The sequence below is a fragment of the Eimeria tenella genome, genomic scaffold (genome assembly GCF_000499545.2).
Source record: "Eimeria tenella Houghton genomic scaffold, Eth_scaff72, whole genome shotgun sequence".
NCBI lineage: Eukaryota > Apicomplexa > Conoidasida > Eucoccidiorida > Eimeriidae > Eimeria > Eimeria tenella.
The window spans coordinates 127,984-154,734 of NW_013543442.1; the positions used below are offsets into that span (position 1 = coordinate 127,984).

General features: G+C 50.7%; 6 protein-coding genes across 6 annotated transcripts; 4 read left to right on the forward strand and 2 right to left on the reverse strand.

The window, feature by feature from the left end:
• Positions 1 to 3: 3 nt before the first annotated feature.
• On the forward strand, positions 4 to 1,521 carry ETH_00032030 (uncharacterized protein; the record flags this gene model as incomplete). The annotated part of the gene is made up of 5 exons (XM_013378068.1): positions 4 to 285; positions 531 to 692; positions 893 to 964; positions 1,080 to 1,172; positions 1,360 to 1,521. 5 exons carry the CDS (start codon positions 4 to 6, stop codon positions 1,519 to 1,521), a joined length of 771 nt encoding a protein of 256 aa, XP_013233522.1.
• Positions 1,522 to 1,923: 402 nt separating this feature from the next.
• ETH_00032035 (uncharacterized protein) lies at positions 1,924 to 4,797 on the forward strand (the record flags this gene model as incomplete). The annotated part of the gene is made up of 8 exons (XM_013378069.1): positions 1,924 to 2,041; positions 2,488 to 2,753; positions 3,097 to 3,157; positions 3,313 to 3,413; positions 3,607 to 3,705; positions 3,934 to 4,117; positions 4,456 to 4,563; positions 4,712 to 4,797. The coding sequence occupies 8 exons, from the start codon at positions 1,924 to 1,926 to the stop codon at positions 4,795 to 4,797; spliced, it is 1,023 nt and encodes a 340-aa protein (XP_013233523.1).
• A 3,129-nt stretch (positions 4,798 to 7,926) lies between these two features.
• ETH_00032040 (myosin light chain 2, putative) lies at positions 7,927 to 11,053 on the forward strand (the record flags this gene model as incomplete). The annotated part of the gene is made up of 10 exons (XM_013378070.1): positions 7,927 to 8,147; positions 8,388 to 8,530; positions 8,789 to 8,883; positions 9,151 to 9,225; positions 9,378 to 9,659; positions 10,044 to 10,094; positions 10,251 to 10,394; positions 10,516 to 10,610; positions 10,864 to 10,914; positions 11,032 to 11,053. The coding sequence occupies 10 exons, from the start codon at positions 7,927 to 7,929 to the stop codon at positions 11,051 to 11,053; spliced, it is 1,179 nt and encodes a 392-aa protein (XP_013233524.1).
• Positions 11,054 to 14,857: 3,804 nt separating this feature from the next.
• ETH_00032045 (acyl-coenzyme A oxidase, putative) lies at positions 14,858 to 19,554 on the reverse strand (the record flags this gene model as incomplete). The annotated part of the gene is made up of 9 exons (XM_013378071.1): positions 14,858 to 14,999; positions 15,212 to 15,613; positions 16,073 to 16,281; positions 16,478 to 16,672; positions 16,849 to 17,017; positions 17,221 to 17,501; positions 17,810 to 18,076; positions 18,649 to 18,826; positions 19,364 to 19,554. The coding sequence occupies 9 exons, from the start codon at positions 19,552 to 19,554 to the stop codon at positions 14,858 to 14,860; spliced, it is 2,034 nt and encodes a 677-aa protein (XP_013233525.1).
• A 3,775-nt stretch (positions 19,555 to 23,329) lies between these two features.
• Positions 23,330 to 25,062, forward strand: ETH_00032050 (protein phosphatase 2C, putative; the record flags this gene model as incomplete). The annotated part of the gene is made up of 3 exons (XM_013378072.1): positions 23,330 to 23,495; positions 23,670 to 24,324; positions 24,741 to 25,062. 3 exons carry the CDS (start codon positions 23,330 to 23,332, stop codon positions 25,060 to 25,062), a joined length of 1,143 nt encoding a protein of 380 aa, XP_013233526.1.
• A 1,181-nt stretch (positions 25,063 to 26,243) lies between these two features.
• Positions 26,244 to 26,522, reverse strand: ETH_00032055 (uncharacterized protein; the record flags this gene model as incomplete). The annotated part of the gene is made up of 1 exon (XM_013378073.1): positions 26,244 to 26,522. The coding sequence occupies one exon, from the start codon at positions 26,520 to 26,522 to the stop codon at positions 26,244 to 26,246; it is 279 nt and encodes a 92-aa protein (XP_013233527.1).
• Between the last annotated feature and the right edge of the window lie 229 nt (positions 26,523 to 26,751).

Here is a 26,751-nt window from a genome sequence, read left to right on the forward strand (position 1 = left end):
GAGATGACAATGGGCCTTTCAGAAGGGATATCACCGAGTCCCGCCCCCCCCTTGCCCGTGGGGCCCCCCAGTGGGGCGCCGATGGATGAGGAGGGTCAGCCAGGGCCCTCGGGAGGCCCTCCACGGACACCCCGTGATGAGGACACATGCAGCGAGGCCAGCTCAATGTCAACAGACGAGTTGATGTCTCCTGCTGAGAAGCTGCAAGCGGCCATAAATCTTAAGGACGAAGGCAATGCTCTGTTCAAGGAAGGCCAATATGAGCAAGCTTTGGAGAGGTACAAGGTCAGGATAGGCCCACACTGCTGCGGCTGCAGCAATAACCCATGCTTTCGCTGCCGCAACTGCTGGTTTTCCACTCTAGACGCGACCAGCCTTAGTTTGGGTCTAGGGAAGGAGACAGGCATTTGTTGGCTTGAGATATCAGCGCAGGCAGAGACAGGGGCGAATTGCAGAACATCACTATATGTATAAGGAACACAAAACAGGTGCCGTGTGTGCCGCCGGTGCAATGGGCATTGCTGCTGCAGGCAGGAGTGAAGCACGTGAAGGGTTCGCAGGATTCTGACGCCATTGCGGTGTCTGTACAGCTCAGCAGCAACAGCTGCATGTGTTGTTTGAAACTTGAACGATGGCAGCAGGCGATAACGGCGGCTAACCAGGTCCTTGCCACGGAGCCGAAGAACCCGAAGGTGAGGTGGAACTTGAGAGATGTGGTAGCAAACAGTCATGAAACCAAGCAGATGAGACCGAAGAGCCTTGGCTTGTTTAAGCTCAGTAGCGTATGGCTCTGACCTGGTTGCCAGTGACGCATACCTCACCCCCACGGGCTTTGGCTGTCCACTGGGGTTGAGATGGCTGTTGGGTGCTCGACCTCATGTGATGGCTGCAGGCGCTGTACAGGCGAGCTGTGGCCAAGAGCAACTTGGGGGAACTCAGCGACGCCAAAGACGATCTGATGGCAGTGAGTTTGAATGGAAGAAGCTACAGTGTCGACCCTTCCAACAGGATCAGGGGAAGTGGCAACAACAGAGTAGCGACGACGGCGGAAGCAGCGGCGACTGTATGTGTCTGTTCAGGTAATTGCCATTGACAAGGCGAATGCCGAGGCAAGAAAGGAACTGCAGAAAATCAGAGAAAAAATCCAGGCAGCAAAGGCAGAAGACAAGAAGGTACAGACCGGCGCAGTGCATGCGTACACTAGCGGGCTTGAGACAGTCCCGTCAGTTCACGTGGCTGCGCTACCTGCAATTGAGTGCGCACGATGAGCTCTTTTTTTGAATGTGCAGTGATGTTCGTCAGTTCAGAGTCCATGGGCTTGCGCTTTTCACTGCGTTTTTGGCGCTGCTGCTGCTATAGGCTTACAGCGGGTTGTTCAGCCGGGCTAGCGGACTGTATGACGACCGCGAGGAGGCGAGAGAGAGGAGGAAGAAAGAAGAAGAAGCAGAGAGGGCCAGGAAGAGAGCAGAGTGGGAGAAGGACATGGCGGCAAGAAAAGGCATGCATTGCTTGCTGCTTTAACTGATGCTTCTGCTGCTGTCCCCTGCTTGGCGAGGCCGACTGCAGCATATGTGGCCAGCGGTGGATTTGCAATCAACTACTCGCTGGGTTGCTCTCCTCGCTTCCTTTTGTTTATCTTTCCACATTCTTCTGCACCTGTCCTTATTTCTAGAACGTTCATGTCTTTGTGCATGCTTTCCCGTGTAGAGTACACGGGAAAGTATACACATATTTTCTGGCGTTTTTTGCCACATGCAACTTTTTGTGGATTGAGCCTGCCCCGCTCTGCGATTGCGTCATTCGTTCGTCTTCGATCGTTTTTGAGTAACTGTTTGTCCGTGCTGCTTGTGCTTGTCTCACGTCAAATGTGTGCACCTCATTTTTGCCCAATAGTTTCCATGTGTTCTTCAGCTTTTCAAGTTTATGCTTTGGGCTTTTTCTACAGAGAAGGGCGAGCAGGAGGAGGAGTTTGAGACCTGGCTGGAGAAAAAGAAGGAAGCGGAAGAGAAGGAAAGGGAGGAGAAACAGAAGCAGCAGGCCAGTGAGTACCTGCATCTAGTCGGCGTCAGCCTGACGTGCCGGTCCGCATTGTTGTTTTGCATGAACAGGGCCAAGAGTCTGCTTCTTTTCACCCATTTTTTCGTACAGGGCCACCGCTGTGTCTGCATTACTTTGAGTCTGCTTATCTGTTCCTGCCATGCAACTTTTTGTGGATTGAGCCTGCCCCGCTCTGCGATTGCGTCATTCGTTCGTCTTCGATCGTTTTTGAGTAACCGCGTTCGTATATTTATTTGCGTGCTCTTTTAGAGGGGTCCAAACGCTGCTTGTTTTGGTGTGCTATGGCCGCGGCTGCTCTTACTGCTCTTTTGTTTAGATGCATACTCCTTTTGAGGTTCAGACGCTGCTTGTGCTGGCGTGCTGTGGCCGCGGCTGCCCTTACTGCTGCACAGCGGCTGCTACTGCCCATTTGTGTCACTGCTACTTCAGAGCTAAACACCCCCGAGGGCGGATTGCAGCGACGGAAGAACAAAAGCGATTCCTCAAGCAGCAGCAGCAGCAGCAGCAGTGTGATGGAGCTGGATGAGGAGGATGCAGCAATTGTACAGGAGACGAAAAAAATGGGATATTGCTACTTCCGCCGCGATTTAACGGAAGAAGAGAAGAGACTTAACGCTCAGAACAAACCAACCAAAATAGCTTCTCCAACGCCTTCCCCTCAGTCAGCTGGAGCAGCCGGCGGCGAGCCTGAAAAGGTACTCTACCTGCACAAATTTGAATCAGATCGTAGTCTGTCATTAACTTCCAAAGGAGGAAGCTTTTAGATAGCTGTTTTTCAAGAAGATAGACATTCGCGAACCAGTGCAAACGCTTTGGCTGCTTTTTGTTATAGCGGCACGGAGGGAGTGTCTATTTTTTATTGTTGAGTTAGCAAGGCATGAGGATTTAGGGTTGAGTCTGTGAGGTCCGGCTGTTTGGTTACAGTAAGTTGAGAGGTATAACAGATAAACCAGGGATGTGTGGAAAGGCATGCAGGGACCAACGCCATGATTGCTTCATACATACCCCGTCACACGTGGTGATGTGCTGTTGGTGCAGTCTCCAGAAGGAAAGAGCATTTCGCAGTGGAACGCAAAGGGGACCACCTACGAAGAGAAGGGTAAGGCATATGCTGCTGCTGTTGCTGCGTTGGGTGATGAAGGACAGTTGGCCGCGTTCGTTCTTTACACTCCACCAGTAAACCAGGTGCCAGGGTATTTGCTGCTGCAGTTACACAGCAGTTGCACTGCTGTTTTGTGTCTTCATACATTTCAGACGTTAGTCCGTGGGCACGAACACGATTTGCAGAAAGACTTCAGGAGGCATCTGCTGAATGCGGTGGTTCGAGCATTGCGTCTCCCGAGGCACTTATTGAGGTGAGTTCAAAACGCAGAGTACGGAGTTTAGATCTCACTGCGCTGGGCTCGCGGTCGATTCGGATGATCGTATGCAGAGATGAAATGAAAACTTAAGCGTGAGACCTAAACTTTGGGACAGAGAGGGCTACGGATTGGTCGCTGTTCAGCTATGTGGATTGTTGACAAGAGCGATGGCTTGTGTCCTTCGCAGGTTTGTCGGAAGGCTACAGAGGCGATCAAGGACGGCGGGCTGAAGGACGAGACAGCGATGAAGGAACTTTTCAAGGGGTGTCTCTCTACAAAAGTCGAGGTCTGGCATTTTGCTGCTGCTGCTGCACACCCCTGTTTGCCGCTGCCCAGGGCTTTTGGGCTTGCTGCTGCTTCTACAAGGTTTCTCGTCTCTTTTCTTTCGCGTGGTGCTGTTTTCACCTCCGTTTTATTCACTCCTGAACATGCTGTTTGCTGTATCTGGCGGAGAGCTGCGTGCTGCTCGCAACGCCGTAAACACGTTGGCCATTGGGGTATTTTTGCAACTCAGACGACTTCAGTGGGGGAAGTCTCCGGCGATGCGCACTTGGCAGTTGTAAGGGGCAGCAGAAGAGTTTTCTTTGACATGAAATGCAGCGTGAAATTCAACATCAGCTGCAGCAGTGGGGGCGCACTAGGGCTGCCACCAGAGAGCAGCGCCTTGAGCGAGTCACTAGGCAGCTACGAGTCAAAGGGTAAGACAACGACTTTAAGCAGCAGCACCGTTGTGGCTACTGCGTCTTTTGCAGTGTGTATCGAAACAGCAGTGCGACAAGATAGGAGGGTACATTCGAGAACTGCTTTAGTAGCGGACGGCTGCCGTAGTTGCTGTGCTGCGCTGGACCATTAGCTTGACCCTGTGGATCGTCTTCTCAGTTCATCTGATTTTAGTTTCTTGCCTTCATTCTTGTTGGAGATTATCCTTATGTTTTTGCGTCGACCGCTCTGCTTACTCTTCCCCCGTGCAGATGTGCATCTCTCCGGATTGTGAACATGTGTATGTGTCACTGTAATCCTGTATCTTTTTCCTCAGGGACTTTGACTTTGCCCGATGTTAGCAGTGCGGACGGTAGTGGCATGTCTTGGCTACAGGGCAGTTCCGTGTCTTTGAACAAAGCCCCTTCACCCCTATTCAAGCCGGGTATGCTTCCGTACCCTTCAGATCCCCTCACCAGCCTACATTTGGCCCTTCCAGCTAGATGACTGGCAGGAACTATGTTGCCGGTGCGCCACAGCAGACCATGTTAACTTTTTTTCTCCCGTTGCTGCTGTTGCTGCTGATCGTGCAGTGGTTGATGAGGCATTGCAGAAGTACAAGGAATCTATCGCCGAGAAGATCCAAGCATTCCTTGACGACTGCAAAGCGCTGCCGTGATGGATGCAGATGGCGGCGGCCAGCACCTTCATTGTCTAGGTGGCCAGCTACCGACTGGCTGGTTAGCCAGCTCATTCGCCAGGTGCCGAACTTGTCGGCTATCCAGTCTACTTAGGGTCGGCAGTCGCATCTTGCGGGTTAACGAGCTGGTCTCGCGGGCCAGCTAACTGACCTACAGAATAGTCTGCTAGTTGACCGGCATATCAGCAGGAGAGCTAGCTAGTTGATGTCAGTTTAGCTGCGCACGAACACAGATTGGCCATTAGCTAGTCGGCGTACATGCAGCTCCCGTCAGCACAGTGTTTGCTGGCTCCGTTCAACAGTCGCAGAGATAGCTTTGTGAATACTGCACTGCGCAGCTGTCTCCAAAAGAGCAGCAAGGCACAGCCACTGCCAGAGCACTAGCAGAAGCAGCAGTTACAGATGCTGCGTCTGCTGCTGATGTGTTGGGACAGAGGCGAAACAGAAACCTGTAGGGCCGCGAATGCATTTGGCAGCAGGGTTGCGGCTGCCGCTGGCACAAACAGAAAAAGCAACATCTATAGGCAACAGTGGACGCTGTAGATTTGTGTTCTCAGTTGCGGGAGTTGGAGGTTGTCAGCAGCATCTGGTGTTGCAGCGTCCGGGTGTAGAGACAGGATACGGAATTAGAATGTTGTGTAGGAGGGCTGCGCAGACGAAGACGTGAGTACGGTGAGCAGTAGGGAGCTTCTCGCTAGACCTCAGGCATAGTTGAGCATAGCAACTCTTCCAGGATTTTGAAGTCCTGCGCGCATGAACAGGTTGGCAAGCTGTGGGGTCGCAATATGTCTTGGAGAAGTATCCAGACGAGCACTTGGAGAGTGTCAGCAGCAGCAGTTGGATTGATATGTGTAGTACTTTTCGTCTTTAACGGCAGTCATTGCCTTTCATCAAACAAATGCTGGCGGAAGCTCTAGCGTCACAACCTTTGTCTCCACGGCGGAGGAAGTGCATTTGGCTGGTTCCCAGCCTGGAAGTGCATTTGGCTGGCTCCCAGCCTGCAGACAAACAAGAGAGCAAGAGTTCTCTTCGACCCGCAAATTGTCACTGCCTTTCACCTGAAGGATTTCCAGCTGCTGGCTCTAGAGGCCGGAAGAAGCGGATTCAACATTTTAGATCTGGTAACACCGCTTCAGTGTGTCCACGGTGGGAATCTAACGCAGCATCAACTGAGGATATGCAAATGGCAGTGCTCAGACACCAAAATCATAGGAGGCCTGACATTTTTTGTTGCAGCAACGTTGCAGAAGCATGAATGAAGAGTGCTCCGAGGTAGTGTTCCAACCGCCAAACAATCAATTGGTAGCTCCATGAAGAGGAATTTGGGAGTAAGAAATGTCCATCCTATGTGAGGGATTTTTATTCTACCTTATCCTAAACTCCACTCATATCTACGTGCAGAGTGCCATACCTACGCATAATTGTTTGTGCTGGTCGAAAATGTACTACGGGGACTGGCTCCCACTTTCGACTCCCGCTGGCGGAGACTATCCTGGCTGTGCTCACGTCAAGGCGAGGTTACAAAAAGGCCTAGCAACGCTTAACTGGAAGTGCACTGACGAGCTGAAAGGCACAGGCTACACCATGAGGCCCGTGCCTCCTGCGCACAAGGCGCTTGATGGGGAGCGCACACGCCGTGCTATATGTGTACTGGCAGAAGAGTTATACCCTCTTCAGTTTCTTCTACTGGCCGTCCAAAACCATGGAGGAACTTTCGCCGTATACTGTTATTCGGTGGAACTTAGTTTTCACTGGCCCTTACGGCCACAGAAATAGCAAATTCCTGCTCACTTCAGCTAGCCAGATCGTTGGAGAAAACGTCTCGGAGTTCCTCTTTAGATTCGCCATAACAGGACTATTGTTTTTTGTAAGTGGAACATTGCAAATCTTGTGCCAAAAGAGGGGTAAGAAGCTCTAACAACCGCCATTAGACCAGTCAGCACACAAATACTATTGAGCACTGCAGTTCACGCGGTGTCCTGGTTTTCCTAGCTGCGACCTCTTCTGATCTGTTCTGATATGTGACTGTGAACATGAAAATCATTGCACTTGACTGAATACACTTCCATGTGTGTGGACCACAAATGATATGAAAGGCAAACAAGTTAGAACTCCGGGGTAGTTGTGCCAGCGTAGCTGAAGCAGTACCTGTAGCCGCCAAACAATGAGAAAACATGGGAAGGTGTGTACTAAACCTTCAGTTATACAGTTAGTTTCTCTTATGTGCCCGGAAAAAGAATTAACGGACGGTAAGCTTCGCCAAATGCAAGCAATGAACCGTTCACAGCCTCGATGACAATGCGTCACTGTGGCTGGTCTGCAGTTCCAGATAGGGACTTAAGCGAATTATGACCGTTTCGCGCTATTGCTTGAAGCCATTTTTTTCAAATAACGATAAGCATATGTAGAATTAACCACGGCTGAGGGGTTCGTGTTCTTTTGCTGCGTTGACTAGTCGATACGCACCAGCTGCTGCGGAGCCCGAGCCAAAAACCAAGCAGCAGCAACAAGAGCAGCAGCAGCAGCACGAAAAGCTCTACATGCAAAAGATCACATAAACACCGGCTGTCTGCTATATTTTTGAGGGTCGAGCCACACAGTAAGCCCAAAGAGGCCAAACTCTAGCTGGACCCCTCGTATGGCCTCAATTCGCTTCATTTCATCGAGAGGCGCAGAAAAACAGAGAAAGGGCAACAGAGGAATTCGGAGAAGAAGTATTTCTTACACGGACTACGACACTGTCTTCAACACATTCTCTTGAGAAAATCCGAGTAGTATCAGTATAATTTTCCTTCTTCGCGTAGCAACTTTAGGAGCATCAAACTCGCCAGCAAATACAGCAGCAACTGCTGGAAATACAGTGCCATCAACCTTTGGAGCAAATCCATCTACGCTGTTTCATACAGAAGGGCCAAAATACGCTACGGCAGTACATGCAGGGATCCTCCTTCCTCGTTTGAGCTCTTCTTTGAGTTTCTTTGGAGCAGCAAGAACAGAGCCAGCTGCTGCCGCAGCTGCCACTGCTGCTATCCCGCCTGTCGTCAGTGGGATTGTTGGTGTCCCTAGAACAGTGTCAGCCAGTCCACAGGCCCATAAGCTGTGCCGAAGATGTCAGCCAAAGATGCCCCCCCAACCCGCCAGCCATTGACCTCCAGGGCGTCAATGGTGGGAACTGGAGGAGATTTTAGCACTGTGGTTTTGGTAGATGTGGCTGGCAAGCCACTCATGAACCTTCACAGGGTTCCTCAGCACGTTACTGTGTCTGACGTCAAGCGGAAGATCTCGGAGCGACTGAAAGAAGTAGGGAGAAATCTACCAGCTGACCTAATGTGAGACAAACACAACACTCTAACGGCGAGTAGTTCAGGGCTTAAAGATGTCAGGGTCATATCTGCACAGTTTGGACTCAACAGTTGGACTGAAGGCATAAGGGTCTGCGCTGCAGGTTTAGGGCCGTTAAGTCCAGCCCTGTAAGAACAGCATCTGTGTTCCAGGGCTTTGCCTCACGAGCTTTGATGTTTGATCCAAAACAGCATAAGTTAGTGTTTAGTGTTTGTGAGCGTGTAAAGGATATTGAAGTACGGGGAGAACGCGGAGACGGAGATGGAAGAAGAGCGTCCTTTGACGTTTTATAACACAATGGGCTTATCCAAGGTCCAGGTTCAGATTTCAAAGCGGCACAAGTTCGATATCAATGTTGTTGTTGTTAAACGTGAGCAGCGAGACAGCAAGCGTTAGATCCCGGACAGTGCACTTTAGAAATGCACTGTTCGGGGATCTAAAACCAAATCCCTTCTTCGCTGTCATCTTCATGAAAGATGATCATGAAGTCAAGCGTAATTTAGTCTAAATCTGATGGCCTTCAAACACTTTCAAACTTTCCGCATAAGCTTCCGTCTGTATAACACTTCCAGTGGAGTTTTATTGTGATTTTACCGTGGCTTCCCGCTCTTCCTGTCTTTTTCTGCAGCTGAGGCGAAGTGCCTCTGCATCAAGAAAACAGCAAGGGAGGAACTTCCTTTTATGGTCCGAGTCCCCAGCACCTGCTACGTCAAGCAGCTCAGGGTAAACGCAAATAATGTTGCTGCAACTCAGACACATCCATTGCTGGCCTTCAGGTATTTGTAGGAGTTCCCGAAAGAGCTTGGAGTACCACTCATTTTGTGGGTAGAGAGGGACCCGGTGGGGGTACTAGCAGGACCTATGTGCATAACTCTGCTACGTCCCCGTAGGGTGTGGCACGTGAGGGGTGTTGCAGAGAAGGTATTAGGATCTACGTATTTTCTAGGCTTAGAGGTGCTCGTGTGTGGATCTGTGAGCTTCTGTGGTTAGATGGAAATCGCGCGGCGAATGAATTGCAACGTCGACCGTCATGAGTTGGAGCTCTTCTTCGACCCTGAGCTACAGGTACATGATGCTTGACTGCTTGCTTTCTGTCATGATTCACAAAAAAGTGCAGGTGAAAGTGGCAGCGCACCTTTACGTTCTGCTGAAATAGTTGAAACAGCCACTGTGTTCGTTGCAAAACTCGTGTGTTTGTTCGTGTGTTGCTTCAACAGGAGCATATAGTCATAGAAGGGACTTGCAGAGCCCGCGGAATAAACCACTTGGGAACAGTATACACAAAGTTTCCCCCTAACTTCGATATTGACCATTTGGCCCCACTGGAAGTACCGAGGGAGACAGTTGCAGACGAAGCAGCCAAGAAAGAGGAACAAGCCACGTCAGCAGCAGTAGAACAAAAGCCAGCGGAGGATATTCTCACCGATACCACAGAGGCAGAGGAAGACAAGGGAGCTCCGAAGTCTGCCATTCAACTTGACTTCGAGAAGGCAGCAGGGGTACGCAAGAAGGGTTATGTGGCTCGCGCATCCACTGCTGCTTCTGACGTTGGATGTGCTACTGCCTTTGTCGTTGTTGGCGCAGTCGCGGCTAATAGTGGGTTTTATGTTGTTTTGTTCTAGCCGTTGTTGCAGCAAATGCAGTATGCTCTATTTTTGTAATGATGTGGGAGGTCAAAGTGGCACAGGACGTCCCAGGTGTATCGATAGTGCACTGCAAAGCAGCATCAGCAGCAGTAAAAGCAGCTGCAGTTGCAACAGCAATGATAACCGCATGCCTTGGGGCCTCATTTCAAGGCTGCATCATTGCGTTGTATCTTAATTCATTAGCCGTAGGAGCTTAGGTGTGTTGCATCTATCAGTTGCGTTACCCTTGCTCTGCAGAAAAATTTGACTATGAGCAGCGCCCAGGCCGCAGACTTTGCTAGGAAACTGGTACGTTGAATGCTGCACACTGAACCCTTCGAGGTTACCTGTTTCCCAGTTACTTTTCCACCTCACTTGCTTGTTCTGTTTCCATTTTTATTTCTCCATATTATCCTTATCGTGGCATACTTTAGCCGTGTGTGCCTCAATGCCTCCCCTCCTCAGGGCTACAGTCCTTCTTCAAAGGACGCCGCCTCTCTGCCGACCCAAGTGGACTACAAAGCTTTCCAAACGTTTCTCACGGGCGCCCTTCATGCTGAAGACCTTGCTGAGGCTTTTCAGCAATTTTTTGCGCTTTTCGACACGCAGGTAACGACGTGTTTCACAGTGCAGGCGAAACTAGCTCTTCTGGATGCACGTTTGTGGGTATAGTCCGCTCAGCCGAGACCATGGGGTTTGCGGCTCACTGTGTGGGTTGTGATCCTTTTAGGGGTCAGGTGATTTGTCTGCAAAGCAACTCTGCAATATCGTGCAGATGTATGGAAATGAACCGCTGTCAAAGGATGAAGCTAAAAAGTTCACCGAGTGGGCTTGGGGATTAAGGGTTAGAATTTTGTGTTTGCTCACCGACCAAAATGCGAGCCGCATTTCGTGATGCCGCTATACATACAGCGCTGATGAGACAGAGATGAGCATATGAGTTTCCCGTTAGTATATCATTGGTGCAAGCCCTAGGTGTATAATATATGAACACGTCTGTGTTTTGGGGCCTGAGCTGGTCTATATTTTTTTTGGCTCGTTGAAAATTATTGGGGGTGGTCTGTTTGTGATTTTGTAGGATCGTGATGGGAAGTGAAGGAGTGCTCCCCATAAAAGTCATTGTGGACAGGTAGAGTTTGATAATATTGAAATAGGCCTGTCTCCTCCAGTCTGTATTACATTGTTTGTCTTCTATATCATTAGCAAAAGAGGGCTGAGTTCGTTTTTCATGTGAACATTTGTACAGGATCATGGAGGGCCAAATCTGATGGCCTTTGTTTTTCTCGGAATTCAGCGTATGCAAGCGGCCTGGAGACAGGCTCAATATTGGACACGAAAAACAGCAGAGCAGTCCTCATTTAGTGAAATTTTGGTTGGACGGTACAGACAGGGACACTGTCTTGTGAAAAGTACACAACAATGAGATAAAGGCATGCTCTTGTTAGACACCGCGCATGTTGATAGACAAATGCAAGGACGGGAAAATGAAACAGCAGAGGAAGCGCTGAATACAGACAACACAGCGTCCAGGCGAGGTTCGGCACTCACACAAACAGAGAATGTGTGAGGTCGAGGGGAAGACAAACAAGAGGCGAATGCACAACGCACGCCGACCACGTGGAATATAACTGCAAATTTGAGTGTCGAACCGCGCCTCTTTTGGGGTCAGGATACCGCAAGGCACTCGCAGCAAGGTGTGTCAAACGTGCCAGTCCTTCCTGTAAAATTAGGGGAATGTAAGAGACAGCCACTGATTGGTTGATACTGACCCTACGCGAAGGCGTGGACTGTCGCCCTCCAAGCAAATCGTTGTCTTGGCTGTGTCTTTTATCCACTGGCAGCTTCGCAGATCCAAGAGGGACGTAACTGTCTTTTTCTCAGTCTTTTTTCGGTGAAAGTGCCTAGCGTTCAGCGCTTAATTCCAGAGGCTTAAACATCAGGACAAACGATTTCTTTCGTATTCGCTGGTATCGTTTGGGTAGCCTGCTGCTGTAGTTCCTCGAGCTAACAAACGCATTCCTACAGGACAGCGCTGGTGGGAAAGTTTGCATGCGAGTGCTGAGGCTGCTTCTTGAAGGCCAATGCTTACCATGCATACATCTATCACGAGGGAAAACAGAGGGAGCAGATACCGCAAGCTACGCGTTGCTGCAGCAAAAATCAACGATGACACATGTTTCAAGCTAGTAGCTGCCTCTCCGAGTGAAGGTGGGACATAGTCTTATTAAGCAGCTTATCTAAAATTATGCAATTCTGCTTGTTAGTGGTGAGTCCAGTTTTTGTGGTTTACCGGTACGTGTTTTGGCCGCACTTTCACCTTTTACTCGTGCAAGTGGCAGACGTATCTTGGAACTCCTCGACTCACCACGTGGCTAGAAGTGAGAGCCAAGAAGAGGGATGCAGCATCGCCTGTGTTTTTAGTGATCATGCCGCCACAATACTGCTTGCGTTTGGGTCGGCGCTAAAACGCGAATGCAGATGGCAGGATGTCTGCTCATGCCTTGACAAGGAATCCTTTCTCAAAAATGCCAACTGTCGAAGTTCAGCAGTTCTGGAACCCGCTCGTGCCGTCTTTTCTACTGAAAGTGAAAACTAGGAACTGGTAATACAAACGTTCAGACCTGCAGTCATTGTCTTCTTGGGTACGGCACAGAGCACCCTGCGTGCCAGTACGATATGAGAGCTCACCTAGGATTTTTCTAGAGGCGCAATTACAGCTTTTTCATATCAACCTGTTTCAAATCAGGCTAGTACCGGCGAATTACAATAACGAAGTTCTGGTGCCAATGCGGTAACGCCGACCCGAAGCCTTGGACTGTCGTCCAAGGCTTTGAGTCGGCTTGCTGTAAACCTCAGTGACGACTGCTCTAAGTTCCCGCATGCCCCAGAAAAAATACGGCTGCATAGAGGGCACTGTTAAAAGTTGTAAGTGGCATTTTTACATACAGAGCACTTCAGATGATATGATGTCTGGAGGCATATTCTTAGATCAGCACTACCAGTCAAGTGAAAGCTGCAAAAAACCAACTGAATAGTTGGTGGGCGTTCAAATTGTCTTTCAATGTCAATAGAAAAGCTTCACTGGCTGTATGCCGTTTCACGCATACATTTACTAGCCACTGCGAGAAAAGCACCTGGCCAATTCGCAACGAAGGAACGGCACGTGAAAGATCTCTGCTATTTCTGGGAGCTACAGCTAACGCCAAGAAACTCTCTGCATGTGCCGCCTTTCCACAAGATTCAAAGTGCCGAAGTGCGATATTTCAGAGTATGCTCCGCCGATGCAAATGCAGCAATACAGGAGAAGCAAGCCAAGATTTATCCTGTTGTGTGCGCAGCTGCCAACACTATGAAGCACCTCGAATCCAATTTCGCCTTGCGCGGCTCAACGTTAAATAACTGCGGAAGCGTATTAAGTCATTGTCCTTTAGCGTGCCGACAGCGAAGGGTAGGCAGAATTCAGGGATGCACTGATAGCGTTGATCCACTTCAAATACTGATAGACAATAGCTTCGCCCACTCCATTTCTACAAGCAACTTACTGAGACACCTCTTCTATACAAGGTCGCCATTGGCTGCTGTAGTGGATCGTAGGGCATAGAAATGCCCAAACACTTCTGTTGCTGTGTATCCAAACTAGTTTTGTTATTTACTGCAACAGCGATAACTTTGGATTTAGCTTGTTTGGTTTGCCGAAACCTCCCCAGTTAACAACAGGAACTGCGGGCTCATACTATACGCCTATAGTGTATTCGCTTGCAACTACCACAAGCGCTCTTTGCATCTGAAAAAAAGCAAGTGCTGTCGAAGTGCCTTGAAACTACCGTTAAGTGCTGTCGAAGTGGCTTGAAACTACCGTAAGTGCTCTCTGCATCAGAAAAAAAGGATGCAGCTGTGTCGAAGTGGCGAGCACTCCTTAATAAAAGTTTTGTGCCGCACAGATCGTGGGTGCAGCAGGAAGTGCCTGAGCAGCACACCACCTTCAACGAGCAAGAGCAATACTGACGACGCATGCTTCGCTGAATCATCAAGCTACACAGCTGCGGCAGAAACCTTTAGTATCAAGGCGAATTCAAATGAAAATAAATCTGACCTTGTCTATATTAACCCAATACCTAAAAAGAAAGACAGTGCAGACGGCCAAAAGCTCGCCGGTAAACAACGAGCGGGGACACACGAGGAGAATAGCGAAGAACAATTGCAGAATGAAAGATGCGAAAAATTGTGAATTTTTCTACTTTTCTCTTGTCCACGCCGTCCCCTTTAAGCCCTGCTTGTCTGAAAGCTGTTACTTCTACAGGGGACGCCAAGGAAAAGATAGATGCTTCGAAAGGACGCTCAATCCACGACGTCCCATTTGGTAAAGCCACAGAAACAAAGTAGAACTGTGGAGATTGGGAAAACCTGACGTCGACCAAACACACATCCGGACCTTACACGATGACCCACACAAGACGGGTACTGATGCTACAAGTAAAAATTCGCCGCGCAGTTGCTGTTGCGGCTGTTGTTGCGCCTGTGACAGCTGACGATTGTGTTGCTGTCGCTGCTGTTGCTGCCGCTGCCGTCCATACAGCTGTTGTTGCTAGTGCGGCTGCTGATGCTGCGGCTGCTGTTGCGAGTGTCCCTATGGATGCAAGTGCGACTGCTGCGCCTGCGGCTGCTGCTGCGGCTGCGGCTGCTGCTGCGGTTGCGGCTGCTGCTGCTGCTGCGGCTGCTGCTGCGGCTGCTCTGAGAATGGCCTCTACAGAGGAGATTGCACGGCATATGTCTTTTCTGCTGGCTCTCAGCAGAAGCGAAAACTCAACATGCCAAGACTCACTTGACGCCGAGTCCCCACATCACAAATGCTGCTGCTGCTGTTTGAGTGTGACAATCTTCATCGAGACGCTGCCTTTGCTGCTGTTGCTAGTTCATGAGACATTGCTCCTAGTACCCGCTGCCGCCACAGCTGCGGCTGCGGCGGCTGTCTCTGCTGGCTACCTGAATTGCGTCTTGTAACGATCAACAGAAGCAAACGTTTTCCTTCCCACCCACCTCAGGGCCTGTGTCGGGTCCGTTGGAACAGGGATCTAAAGCTTTGGCCTTGCTGTCTTTCTTTCCGGATGCAAGATGTATTGGATGTAAAGTTTGTACGACTCAGATACGTCCTGTTGGTTGAGGCTGTCCAGTTTTGTGGAGTCGAACAACGCGCGATATACGTCCCCGTCGTACCTATGAACGCTCACAAGCGCTTGTCTCTGCAATTTTTACCCCGTGTCACAAAATCGGATCAAATTCACCTAAAGAGTAGCAGATTCAAACACTAGGTCCCATGTCACAAACTCTAAATTATTGGTGTCAAATCACAAGACCACATGCCTTGAGCTGCAGACAGTAGTACGAGTTAAGCTGTTAACCACTTAGGCGCTATGTGGTTCTTGTACCGGCCAAGAGCTGAGTTCAGGAAGTTGTCGCTATGCCCGAACGAGTCCGCCACGAGAACTGCAGTTTTTCTGGCCTCAGCGCATGCATCTGCCAGCGTTTCCTTGATGAGTGTATGAGATTCGACATCGGCAGCCTTAGCTGTCAGAAACTCGGCGAGGTGGTCGTCCAGCCATGCCAGTGCTAAAGAGCGGAAGAGGCACTCTAGAACTCGTTGTACAGGTTGTTGTCCTTCTCGTTGCAGCTGTTCGAGGGAGGAGAGGCAGTTTCGCACAACGAGTAGCTGTGCATGGGCCACGGTCATTTTCGTCAAGTCCACCTTTATGGCTTCGAACGCAGATGCAGAAGAGGGGCCTCCTAAGCTTGAAAAGCGCTGCGCTGTCATGTACACCAAGACGCAGGCTCTGAGCAGCCAGACAGACAGTAGACGACGGTCGGGAGAATTAAGGGGATTCAAAAATAGGCCTGATGAAAAGCCTTAAGGGAAACAAGTTCAAGGCGTAGAAGTTCTCTAAAGAGTCAACTAGCAATGAACAGTGAGCTACAAGCGCGTGGGAAGGTATAAAGATGGAAGTACAAAGTGAAATTGGGCACGTTTAAGCCAAGCTATGCCATAATAGACAGAGACAGAAGCCAACCCAGTGATAGAAGCAGGAATGCCAAAAGCTGCAAAATGCAGCAACCGCAAGCATATCAGAAACAGCGGAAACGACGATAATGACATGAATGAATGCAGCATCAACTGAAAGAATATCAGCAGTGGCCTGCTTCTCAGCAGGAGAGCAATACTAGCAGCAAAACCAAAAGCAGCAACAACAAACGCAGTAGCGTTACCACAAGCAGCAGCGACTTGGCGACCATACCGTTTTTCAAATGCTTTGATCATCCAATTGAAAGACAAGAGGTCTTCTTTGGTTACTACAGCGACTTCAGAGACGCTATCGAAGTCAAACGTGTATAGGTGCCGGACAGAAGAGGTCAGCGCCCCAGAGGGGATATTTCCTGCCATTCTGTTTCCCACAACTTTCAGTAGCAACCGTCCCGCTTGCAAAGACAAAATGACGAAATCGCCCTGCGTAAATGCGAATTGCAGTACAGAACATGGGCGCGGAAGTCTAACAAACGCAAGCAAGGTGCTTGCTATCATTTAATGGTGATGTTGCTTCTGCGGAGTCTACCATCGATTCTGCTGTTGCTGCTGCTTGTGACAATTTTAGGTGCTTTGCATCCTTGCATGTGATGAACATTTTATTCGTTATTTTTGTCACCTCGTATGTGACTTGAGGAAGGTAGCTGACGAGATGCAGGGAAACTCCAGAGGCCTGGAGGTATCCATGCCCACCGCAGGCTCTTCTGCATTGTTCAATACCCTCAGCTGCTGCCAGCGTCATGTACGCCTTTAAACAGCTCGTCACCAGGTGCACCTCCTCGAGCTTATCGAACACGTCCCTGTCCGCTTCAGCCTTAGAAAGAACAAAGTTCAAATTAATTTCTGCCACCTTTGATTCAATTGGGAGGCGTGTACTGAACAGTGTGCTTCAGAAATTCACAAGGAACGGGCGTGCTTGTAACGAGGACAGTAACCTGCAGATTCTAAGGTATTTCGGTGAATTTCAGGTATTCAGTTCCAAGAACGGACCTTAAATGCCTGGTAGAGTTCATCTGTCCATTGTCCAGTCTGTATGAAAGCAATGGACATCCCCAAAAGGGGGAGCAATGTCCGTTGGGTGGTGCTGTAATTTAGTACCTGCTGTTCCGCACCATCTACATCTCCCGGAGACGCAAACTGTCTCCTCACAGCTGAGTAGCTGCAAGAGCAGCGCAAACGAACACTATGAGCGCCCTCTTCTTCAGTCCGCACAGCCCAGAAAACAATACCACAAAGGCGGAAGCCGCATGCGTGAAACTCAACAGTGGAGGATAAATATAACAGTTTAACTGGGAATGACTCCTCGGAGCAGTGAGCAGCAGTAGTGGCACCGGCAGCTGCAGGAGGACTGTAGTTTCTCACCGTATTGCGACAACGATGCTGCGCGAAAGATGCGCGCCTGCCGAACGTATGATCTGTTTTCGGGTGAAGGTAAGTGTACTATAGAGGAGCTTCCTGCTGCGAGTAGTCCTGTAGGTGCCGTCTCGATCCACCTCGCAGAACCTCATAAGCAGATTCTTACGAGGTATGCGCACGTTTTTTAAGTGCAAACTTCCGTTGTCCACTCCCTGGTACCCTATCTTTTGGCCGATATGCAGCAGAGTTACACCGGGCAACGACTTATGGTCATTAAGGTCCCGCACCTAGGCGAACAGCACCACACCCCAACCAAAGTGGTCATTGCCCATACACGCGAATTAAAAAAGAAGGCGCATAGCCTAAGAAGCCATTGTGCCTTTGCGGGGACCTTGTGTGGCCGCAAGCATTTACTTTTTTCTACTTCCCAAATAGCCCTGCGTAAGGAGACAATTTTCGTGCTCTTTGACTGCCTCTGATGGCCCTTTACGGCTCCTGTTTGTGGCATTTGCGGAAACGAACATGAAGCTCTCTGTAAAAGTTCTGTTGAGGCTATTTGTAGAATTGTTCCACTGGTGCAGATGTGTGAGCTTACCTGCAAAATAAAGGGATGGACACCCCAGTCTTTGCCCTTAATTTTGAGCCTGGCCATGAGAATGCAATGGGTGCAAGATTTAGCGAGGCCGCCAACCCACCATTTTCTAGCTGTAAGGGAAGGCGTGTTGAGGACAAATTCGTCGGTTTCCTCGTCGAAGACAGCCTCCGTCTCCAGCCTACTCACGTTAGACCCGTGACTCAGCTCCGTCTGTGCGTACGTGCCCAGTATGCGGAAGTCCCGGGCCAGAGGCATCCAATGCTTCGCCTGTGTATGTCAGGCAAACAGACAAAGCAAAGAACTAAAGAAGCTCCGATAAGTGCTGGTTGATGTGTCGGGTGATAAACTGATAGCGACAAAAGCAGAGAAGGGGAAGAAGGCGCAAACAGCATCCGCTGTTAATGGCATGCAGAGGCACACTAGCAAGCAAACAGTCATAAAAAGGAACACGCATCGAAACAGGGAAAGAATAAGCAACGAAGACAACAGTGGAGTTAGAAGATGTGGAAAGACAAACACACACACGCACAGCGAGCACACCACAAAAGCGCAGACACCACAATAACACAAACCGCAGGGAAACTTGAAGACATGTATTAGCTCCACTTTCAGTTCGACGTTCGGTTTATTTCGTGTGAGCAACAAGTGAACACTCCTTCGGAAAACAAGTATATTGACACGTGCAGAGTTCTGCGCAGTAAAATCCATCCACGCCTGCATTCAACGGAAGCATGCAATCTACGGCATGTACACGCGCAGTTTCACTTTTGCATATGGTTAGTTTTTCTGCAAACGTTCAAATACATCAATGTTTGTATGTGTTTGCATTTGCTAAATACCTGTTCCTCATTGCACATTGCCTCGAGGGTGCACATAAACATGGTTAGGTGCAGCAAAAGGAACATTTCTTCTCCCACCATCACTTGCAATGCTCCCACAAGCTCTGGGTCGTCCAAGAGATTGTGCTTGCGAGCTAAATGGGCCAATTCCTCGGCTATTCGACAGGCAAGGATGTACCTGAAGTGCACCCACCCACACACAAGAGCACACGTAAAAGGCGATGAACCGTGAAAAACCAAGACCTCATTATTCTGTAGGCCATTGCACAGACAGTAGTTTTATAGAAAAGTGCACAAGAGAGCGTTCATATCCCTTGTGAACCTCAAGGGAAAGCCTGTTCAAGATAATCTGGCGCTTCGAAAAGCTTCATCTTTTGGCTAAAAAATGCGATGTGAGGCTCTCTGTGATTAATTGCTGCATTATCTATAAAAGATGGAATAAACTGTGAAAGCGAAGAAGCAACAAAGGTTAATTCTCTTCTAGAAACACTAAGCTGAAACCCCTAAACCCTAAAGCATCTTCACCCAGGCGCCAGCCCTTGTGCTTTGAAACAGTTGATGCGGCTCTTGAATGCATACGTACACAGAGAAACAAACACTGGTATGCAGTATCGTCACACGCACGCTGAGAGTTCTCGTACAATAGGGCCATACAGTTCCGAGTTGAAGTTTGCACGCACGGAAAAGAATTATGTAAGCAGGGTGGAAATGGTACCTGGTTTTATTGTCGCACGACCAGGTGTGTCTGAGGTCAAGATTCTCATTTTTTGCAAAGAGCCTTTGGAGTTTGTTGAGCTTTGGATACATTTCTTTTCCGTAAATAGCAACGGCAAGGGCCTCCAAGTCGAAAGGGGGATTTTCCCTCTCCCTTTTCAGGTCCTCATTTATGTATTTACCGTCCGTCATTTCTGCTAATAATTGACACGTACGGCTGCGCGGTGGAAAACGAGCAGTTGCAACAAAGTAACTACGAATGCTCTTCGCTCGAGCAGCGGTGACCTCGTGATATCCCGCTGAACTCCAAGCGCTGTCTGTAGCTCACAGGTAGAAACAGACCCTTTGAAAAAAATCTCAGAAGACAATAATTTTAGCAAAAACTTGAAATGAACGAGTCAAAAAGCTAACAAGCCTCAGAAAGAGAGAAGTACCCACGGACATGACCTGTTGCGTCTCAGAGCAGGCAAACAGTGGGGCTGTGTTTTTCATCCGTTTATCCACAATTCTGTACGCCATGCTAATTGATTTAGCTGAAACGATGTAAACCAAGTATAAATGTACCGCCATTTCAGACGAAGATAGTTTTTTCGCCTTTTCCCAATCCCGACGAAGCTGGCCACTTGAGGCACAACCCAAACGGCACACACATTCACGGAAGCAAACGAGAGGTCAATGGCATGCAAAACCTTGAAATCCGACTTGTGTGGCTCTGAAAGGATATGAGATTGTAACGAAACTCCATTTCCTGGAGGAGTCAGCGGCAACGGTGGCGGGACTGTGTACGTCCAGTGGCATCATTCTAAGCAGGTGAGTGTGCTTCTGCTACCAAAAGCACGTGCATTTACAAACGTATGTTCCGCACAAGCGAGCAAGCAAGTATGTGTAGGCACACACATATATGTGCACAAATGCGAAAGTGCGAAGACATGAAACCAGCTCTTGCCGAGCGCAGCTCTCTACAAACTGTCCTACCATAAGCGCCCTATACGCTGTCCAACCATAAGCTGTTCCTCATCATGCCTGCAAACTACTCTTGCTGAGATTCCAGGCTGTTTTTTAGCGATTCAATGGGGGATTATGCGCATAGTGAATCAGCCCGTGCACTGGGAGGCGGCACGCACCGCAAGCTTAAGATATTGCTTCCCCGTGCCCGGCTACTGGTCACGAGGCCAGACTTGGCCTTACAATAATTTGCCCCACGTAGGCTTTTCCTGAAGTTTAACACGATTTTTGCCTCAAACGCAGTGCGTGATAATGTTATGGATGCTAATGCGCAGTTGAAAAGTGGCTAGCTGCCCTTACTTGCATCATGGTGCCATCGAATTCGGGAGCATTGAATTCGCAGTACATTTTACTGCTCCGTTGCAGTGATCTTGTTTGTTTACCTTGCTGAGCGTTCTGAGTCTTCCATTTTGTTTGGACCGATCAGCCGTTTTTTCGACAACACTTTGCAGCTCTAGTTTTAATTACTTTGCTTCTTTGCTTCTGAGGAGCTGCGAGCTGCCCTGCTTACAAAGGGTGACTTCTAGCTAATTGTGGTTACCTGCGGCGATGTGTGGCCATTACTGTCTTCTTGTAGTTCACATTCATTATTCTTAGGATACGCTCTCTGTTGAAGCCATTTTTTTGACACTTTAGCCCCAATTCTAGGCCAAGGTACATTGTTTGGGGTAACAGCGGGTACCCGAATGGTTTCTGAACGACTTGTTATGAGTGGAAACTGTGGGGCAAATTGCCTTAACCACTCGAGATTCTTCTTCTAGAGTCTAGTTTATTCTTGAGAAATGAAGTGGTAGAGCTACAGTACAGCAATCGCTCGCACCACAGGCGAACAGCCTGTAGCTTCGCACCTTTGCATCAGCCTTGACGGTCTCGATAATAGAATTACATTTTGAGCTTACCGAACACTTTCCCATAAGAGTTGCAATAGAACCGTAACACGAAAAATATGCCGAATGAATCTCAGCAATGCGATGTTTGACTTTTCTACTTGCTTTCGTTATGATTTTCTTGCTTTGATATATTCCAGAAGGAAGGTGTGCGAGTGCGCGGCTGCCACGTCATTTTTGTTTTGAATGCTCCGAATTTTTTCATGAAATCCGAACTTGACTCGGTCAAAGCTAGGTCGTGTAGCGGCAGGTCATCTGTACTCGTCTTTAGGTATTTTTGGAGTAGTTACGCCTCCGTAGCATTTGTTTGCCACCACTTCGCTTCCTAGTAACTTTTCTGAGCAACACAATGCGTCCCAGCGCCACCAGCAAAAACGCAGAGTGCCAAAAGCTTGACTTTCTGCAATCTGCTTCCCTGTTTATTCCATTTGTCCTGTGGTTATGGGTATCAGGAATGACCCCAAAGAGAACTGACCTCGGGCGCAACAAACGGGGTAGTGAGGGAGCAGTTTGCAGGCTTCACTCCCTCTGTATCCCGGCTCTCTGGGGTTTTGCCTGGAGGTATATTCAGCATTGCGGGGTGAATGGGCTATAGATAGATAGATAGATATACAAGGAAGTGTTTAAAAGCAATTCTGGTATTCCTGAGATCGCCACCGCTGTGAGGGCCTTGTGGCGGCGACCACAGGAAGGTCAAGGCGGACCTTTTAGCCAATGCGTTTGCTTTATTTTCGGGGAACCAGTGTAGTGTTACGCTTAGGTTAAGTAACTCGATTAATTGCTGGTAGCTCTTGCTCACCTGAGTAGGCTTTTAGCCGGCACTGTTTAGCGCAGGCACATTCACCGGGAACCAGGCTACTGGCTGCTACTCGACGTCCTCATTGCTACTCTGGCAGGGGGGGCCTCGATGGCATTTTAGAAAATGCAAAAGCAAGAAGGCTGGGACCAGCACCATGTTTGCTGCCGCTTCCACTGTTGGGGTCACTTGCAGGCGAAACCCCCAACGGCTGACACATGTAAACGTCACGATGCCAGGGGCTTCATCTCAGGTTTTTCCATTCATTGTCTTTCTATTCAATTTAATTTATAGAATACAAGCTTAAAGATGAGTTTGCATAAACAGAGGACCCAGTCATGACGAGTAGCCGGTGACGAGACTCTTTGAGATCACCAGACTGGGAACACAAACAGCATTTCACCTTTTCGCAGGGCTCAACTCCGATTATTTAAAGCCAAAACAGCGACATAAACAATGATTAGCTCTCATTATTTGACGTTTATAGTTCATGTGAGCTGAACATTTGATGTAAAGTGCACATAAGAGCCTTCAGCCACCTGCTCGAAGACATTTGAGGTCACCACACGGTCTGTGGCTCCGACCGCCGCAACACGATCATGCAAATGGCCTCTAAAAATTAAAATTTTGAGCTCTTTATTAACTTTAAATGATTCGTGAACATCTGAACTTGTTGTATTAGCGTCAAACAGCCACCGCCTAGGGAAAACCCTGAAGACCTTGGGTGCGGTTTTAAATCGCTGCCGACAGGGAGAAAGCAGGGCGCCAGCCCCTGACCACGAATCAATTTGTACCTCTTTTAATTGCAACATTGCGAAGCCAAAGCTTTCTCTTGTATTGTTGGCCTTTTTGGGGGCCCAATCGTAGCTTTAAGAGCAGCATTTTTGGTTTATTTCTTAGTCTGCTTCAGCAGCGCCCGCTGAGTTCCTCTGAGAGCCCCGGCCTTATCCCTGCAGACCCCGAAATGCAGGCCTGAAACGAATGCCGGTGTTGTTTCCGCCTTTGAAGTTTCTCAAGAGGTTGTCACTGAGCAATAGAGCCCGGGGCTCTCTTTGCGGACAGCAAAGTCACTTATTCTGGGAAAGTGAAGGGGCTCGTTTGACAAATTTCCGGGCCTTACGCGGCTGGCGTTTCGAGAAAAAGAGTTTTGCAAGAAGGGCTAGCAGCGGGCTGCAGCTAGCTGCAGCTAGCTGCAGCCAGCAGCAGCCTGCTGGGGCCGCCCGCCAAACTATGAGCTAGTTCCTGGGTCCCCGCAGCAGGCACTGCAGCACGCAAGAACATGAGCAACCCAGGAGGTGCCTTCGAGGCTGATCAAAGGCCTTTCGGGGGGGCCCCAGGAGATCCTGGGGCCTCCCTGAATGCTTTGATTCAGCAGGCTAAGAGACTGACTCTTGCCCCCAACGTGCAGAAAGACGAGCCAGTGACCAGAGACGAAGGCATCAAAAGTGGGAAAGTTTCGATTTTCTGTCGGTTAATTCTTTGTTTCTTTCGAGCCAGCTCTACTTAGTTGCACAAACAAGCAGTTCTGCATTGAAAGTGAAATAAAAGCATTGAATTACTACATCTTAGAGTCTAAAGCTTCAGACTCGCGACTCTCGCCGTATGTCTGCTTCCCGCAGCTTCAGCGTTCTCTGGGGGACCCCCGGCAGGCGAGAGCGCGTTGGGGCGTCGGGGGGCCCCCGCACGGGGGTGCCCCTCGCGGGGGCCCCCCGGGGCCCCCGGAGTTCGCCGGAAGCGGCTGTTTGCCTCGCATGCATCTCTGAGCCGCGCGGGCAGCTGCGGGCCAGGGACCCGGAAGACCAACCAAGATGCATGCAGAGTGGTGGAGGGCTGGGGGCCCCAAGAAGACGCACTGTGGGTCTCCGTGCTGGATGGCCATGGGCCCTCAGGGCACTTGGTGTCGGCCTTCGTGAACCAAAGGCTGCCCCGGCTCGTGGGCGAGAGCTGGAGGCCCCAGGGGGACCTCCAAAAGGCCCTTTCTGCAGGGTTTTTGGCCGCCAATCAAGAACTAAAAAGAGGCAATATTGACATTCTCTGCAGCGGGACCACCTGCGTGGTCTGCGTGCTGCGCGAGCGCACTCTCTACGTGGCCAACGTCGGAGACAGCAGAGCCATTCTCGGGAGGGGCCCCTCCCCCGAGGGCCCCTGGACTGCTGTCCCCCTCACTACAGACCACAAGCCCGAGTTGGAGACAGAGAGACAACGCATTGTTGCAGCGGGCGGCAGAATCGCACCCCTCCAGGAGGAAGACGGGTCCCCCTGTGGGCCGCTCAGGTTTGCCGACGGCCAGTCTCCTGCTGCTGCTGCTGCTGCTGCTGCTGATGGTGATGGTGCTGGTGCTGCTGGTGCAGGCGGTGATGGTGCTAGTGCTGGTGGTGTTGCGCTGGCTGCTGCTGCTGCTGCTGCTGCTGCTGGTTTTTGGTGCTACTGGTGCTGCTGGTGTTGCTGCTGCTGCTGCTGCTGCTGCTGCTGCTGCTGGTACTGCTGCTGCTGCTGCTGCTGCTTGTGCCCGTTTGTCTCTGCAATCTGCCCCGTGTTGGGTGGCTTCCTTTGCGTGGCTGCTGTTTCTGCACCTCTCACTTTGCTGGTGTGTGGCTTAGCTGCGGCTCATTCTCCCAGCCTTGCTGCCGTATCCTCTCTTGCTGCTGCTGCTGCTGCTGCTGCTGCTTTTGCTGCTGCTGCTGGCTCAGGGTGTGGCTGCGCACGGACGACGTGCCGGGCCTGGCGATGTCGCGCTCGCTGGGAGACACTTTGGCCTCGAACGTGGGGGTGGTGGCGCAGCCGGAAGTGGGGACTTTTAGTGTGGGCGAAGGAGACAGGTGTTTGCTGCTGGCGAGCGACGGAGTTTGGGAGTTTCTCTCCAACGAAGAAGCCCTCAAGACTGTCAAGCCTTTTGTCCTCAAAGGAGACCCTGCGGGAGGCTGCAGCGCCCTCGTCAACAAGGCCCGCAAGAAGTGGGAAGAGGAAGACGGAGCCATCGACGACATCACCGCCCTCCTCGTCGTCTTCTAGGGGCGTGCAGCAGCAGCAGCAGCAGCAGCAGTGGCAGCAGCAGCAGCAGTGGCAGCAGCAGCAGTCTCAGCAGCAGCACCAGCAGCAGCAGCAGTGGCAGCAGCAGCAGCACCAGCAGCAGCAGTGGCAGCAGCAGCAGTGGCAGCAGCAGCAGTGGCAGCAGCAGAAGCAGCGGGGGCCGAGCCCCCAGCAGCGTCAGCTGGGGACAGCCAGCGGAGAGACGCAGCAGCAAGGGGACAGGCGCTGAGGGCCCAGCAGCAGCACGCAAGGGCCAGCGGGGCCAGAGACGCAGAGAGGCTTTCGCCAAATTGAGAAGAGACAAAAAGAGACAAAGACAACAAAGAGACAAAAAGACAGAAGCAAAATATGCTGCAGAAAAGAGGCAAGAGAAACGCAACAAGAAGCGCAGAGAGGCCCGCGAAGAGCCGTTAAAGGTAAAAGCAGCGGCAGCACCGCTGCAGCAGCAGCAGCAACAGCAGCAGCAGCAGCAATTGTGTCCCCCTGCGTCTCCTGGCCACAAGTTGAAGCAGCAGACTTCAGCGAGGGGGCTGCTGCAGCAGCAACTCTCTCGAGCTGCTGGCTTGGCAGCCGGCGCAGCGCAAAGGGGCCCAGGGGGCCCCCCGGAAGAGGCCCGGGACCCAGCAACATTCTATTGTTCTAGGGGGCCCCCCTTCCCTTACATTTAATCCTGTGGGGTTCATCTCTTTGGGGGTCCCTGGGGGTGCTACGCGGACTCAGGTGTACAGACACCCCAGCGAAACGTAGTCAAAATTCGAATTTGAATAGAGTTTTTGATTCACAAGTTTCTTTCTGAGGAGCTTTTCAAAGAAGCACTGAAACGCAAAAGTCTCCAGTAAAAACTTAACCTCGTGAGGGGGGCCCCTCGAAGTTTGATTTCGTGAGCCCCACAGACCTGCGGCAGCAGAGGGGGCCCCCCAGCTACAAGGGGGCCCCTTCTGTGCCAGTGGCTAAGTTGCATGCAGCACAAACCACAGCACTTAAAGGGCCCCTGCGTCGGTGGCCGGGGCCCTTTTGACATTTGGGGCCCCCTAAACCCTGTTTAGAGGGGCAGGGCCCGACTGCAGTCCCCAATTTTGCTGCTGTTTGCATGCCCTTGGCAGCAGCAACCCCGAGGGGACACCCTGTGGGGCCCCCAAGCGGGCCCAGGAGACAGGCTGCAGTCACAAAGACCCCAGGCCTTCTTCTGGGCCCTCAGCTCCCGTGGCACTTGTCTCTTGCTGCTGCTGGCTGCTAGGTGCGCCGTGTCCGGGGCCCCCCGGAGGCCCCACTTCCATGTCTTCGGGGGCCCCCACCAGGACCCGGGTAGGAGCCCCCCCAGCAGTACCCTCTTGCGCCTCCAGCTCCCCGGGGGGAGACGGCGGGGCCCCCGGGGGGCCCTCTTGCTCGCCAAAAAGTCCCCCAGGGGCCCCCTCTTCAGGGGGGCCCCCCTCCGCAGGCATTTCTCTCTCGGAATCATCATCTTCCCCCGGAACTCTTGCAAAAAGGGGGCCCCTAGTGAGATAAGATCGGCCTAAGTTCCTTAAAGCCCCAAGTCTGGGGCCCTCAGAGGCAAAGCTGCGGGGGGGCCCCTCTCCGGGGGCCTCCGTGGTGCCGGGGGTCACGAAGGGCTGCAGCAGCAGCAGCAGCAAAAGGGGTGCCACGCCTCACTTACCCGCAGCTGCAGCAGCA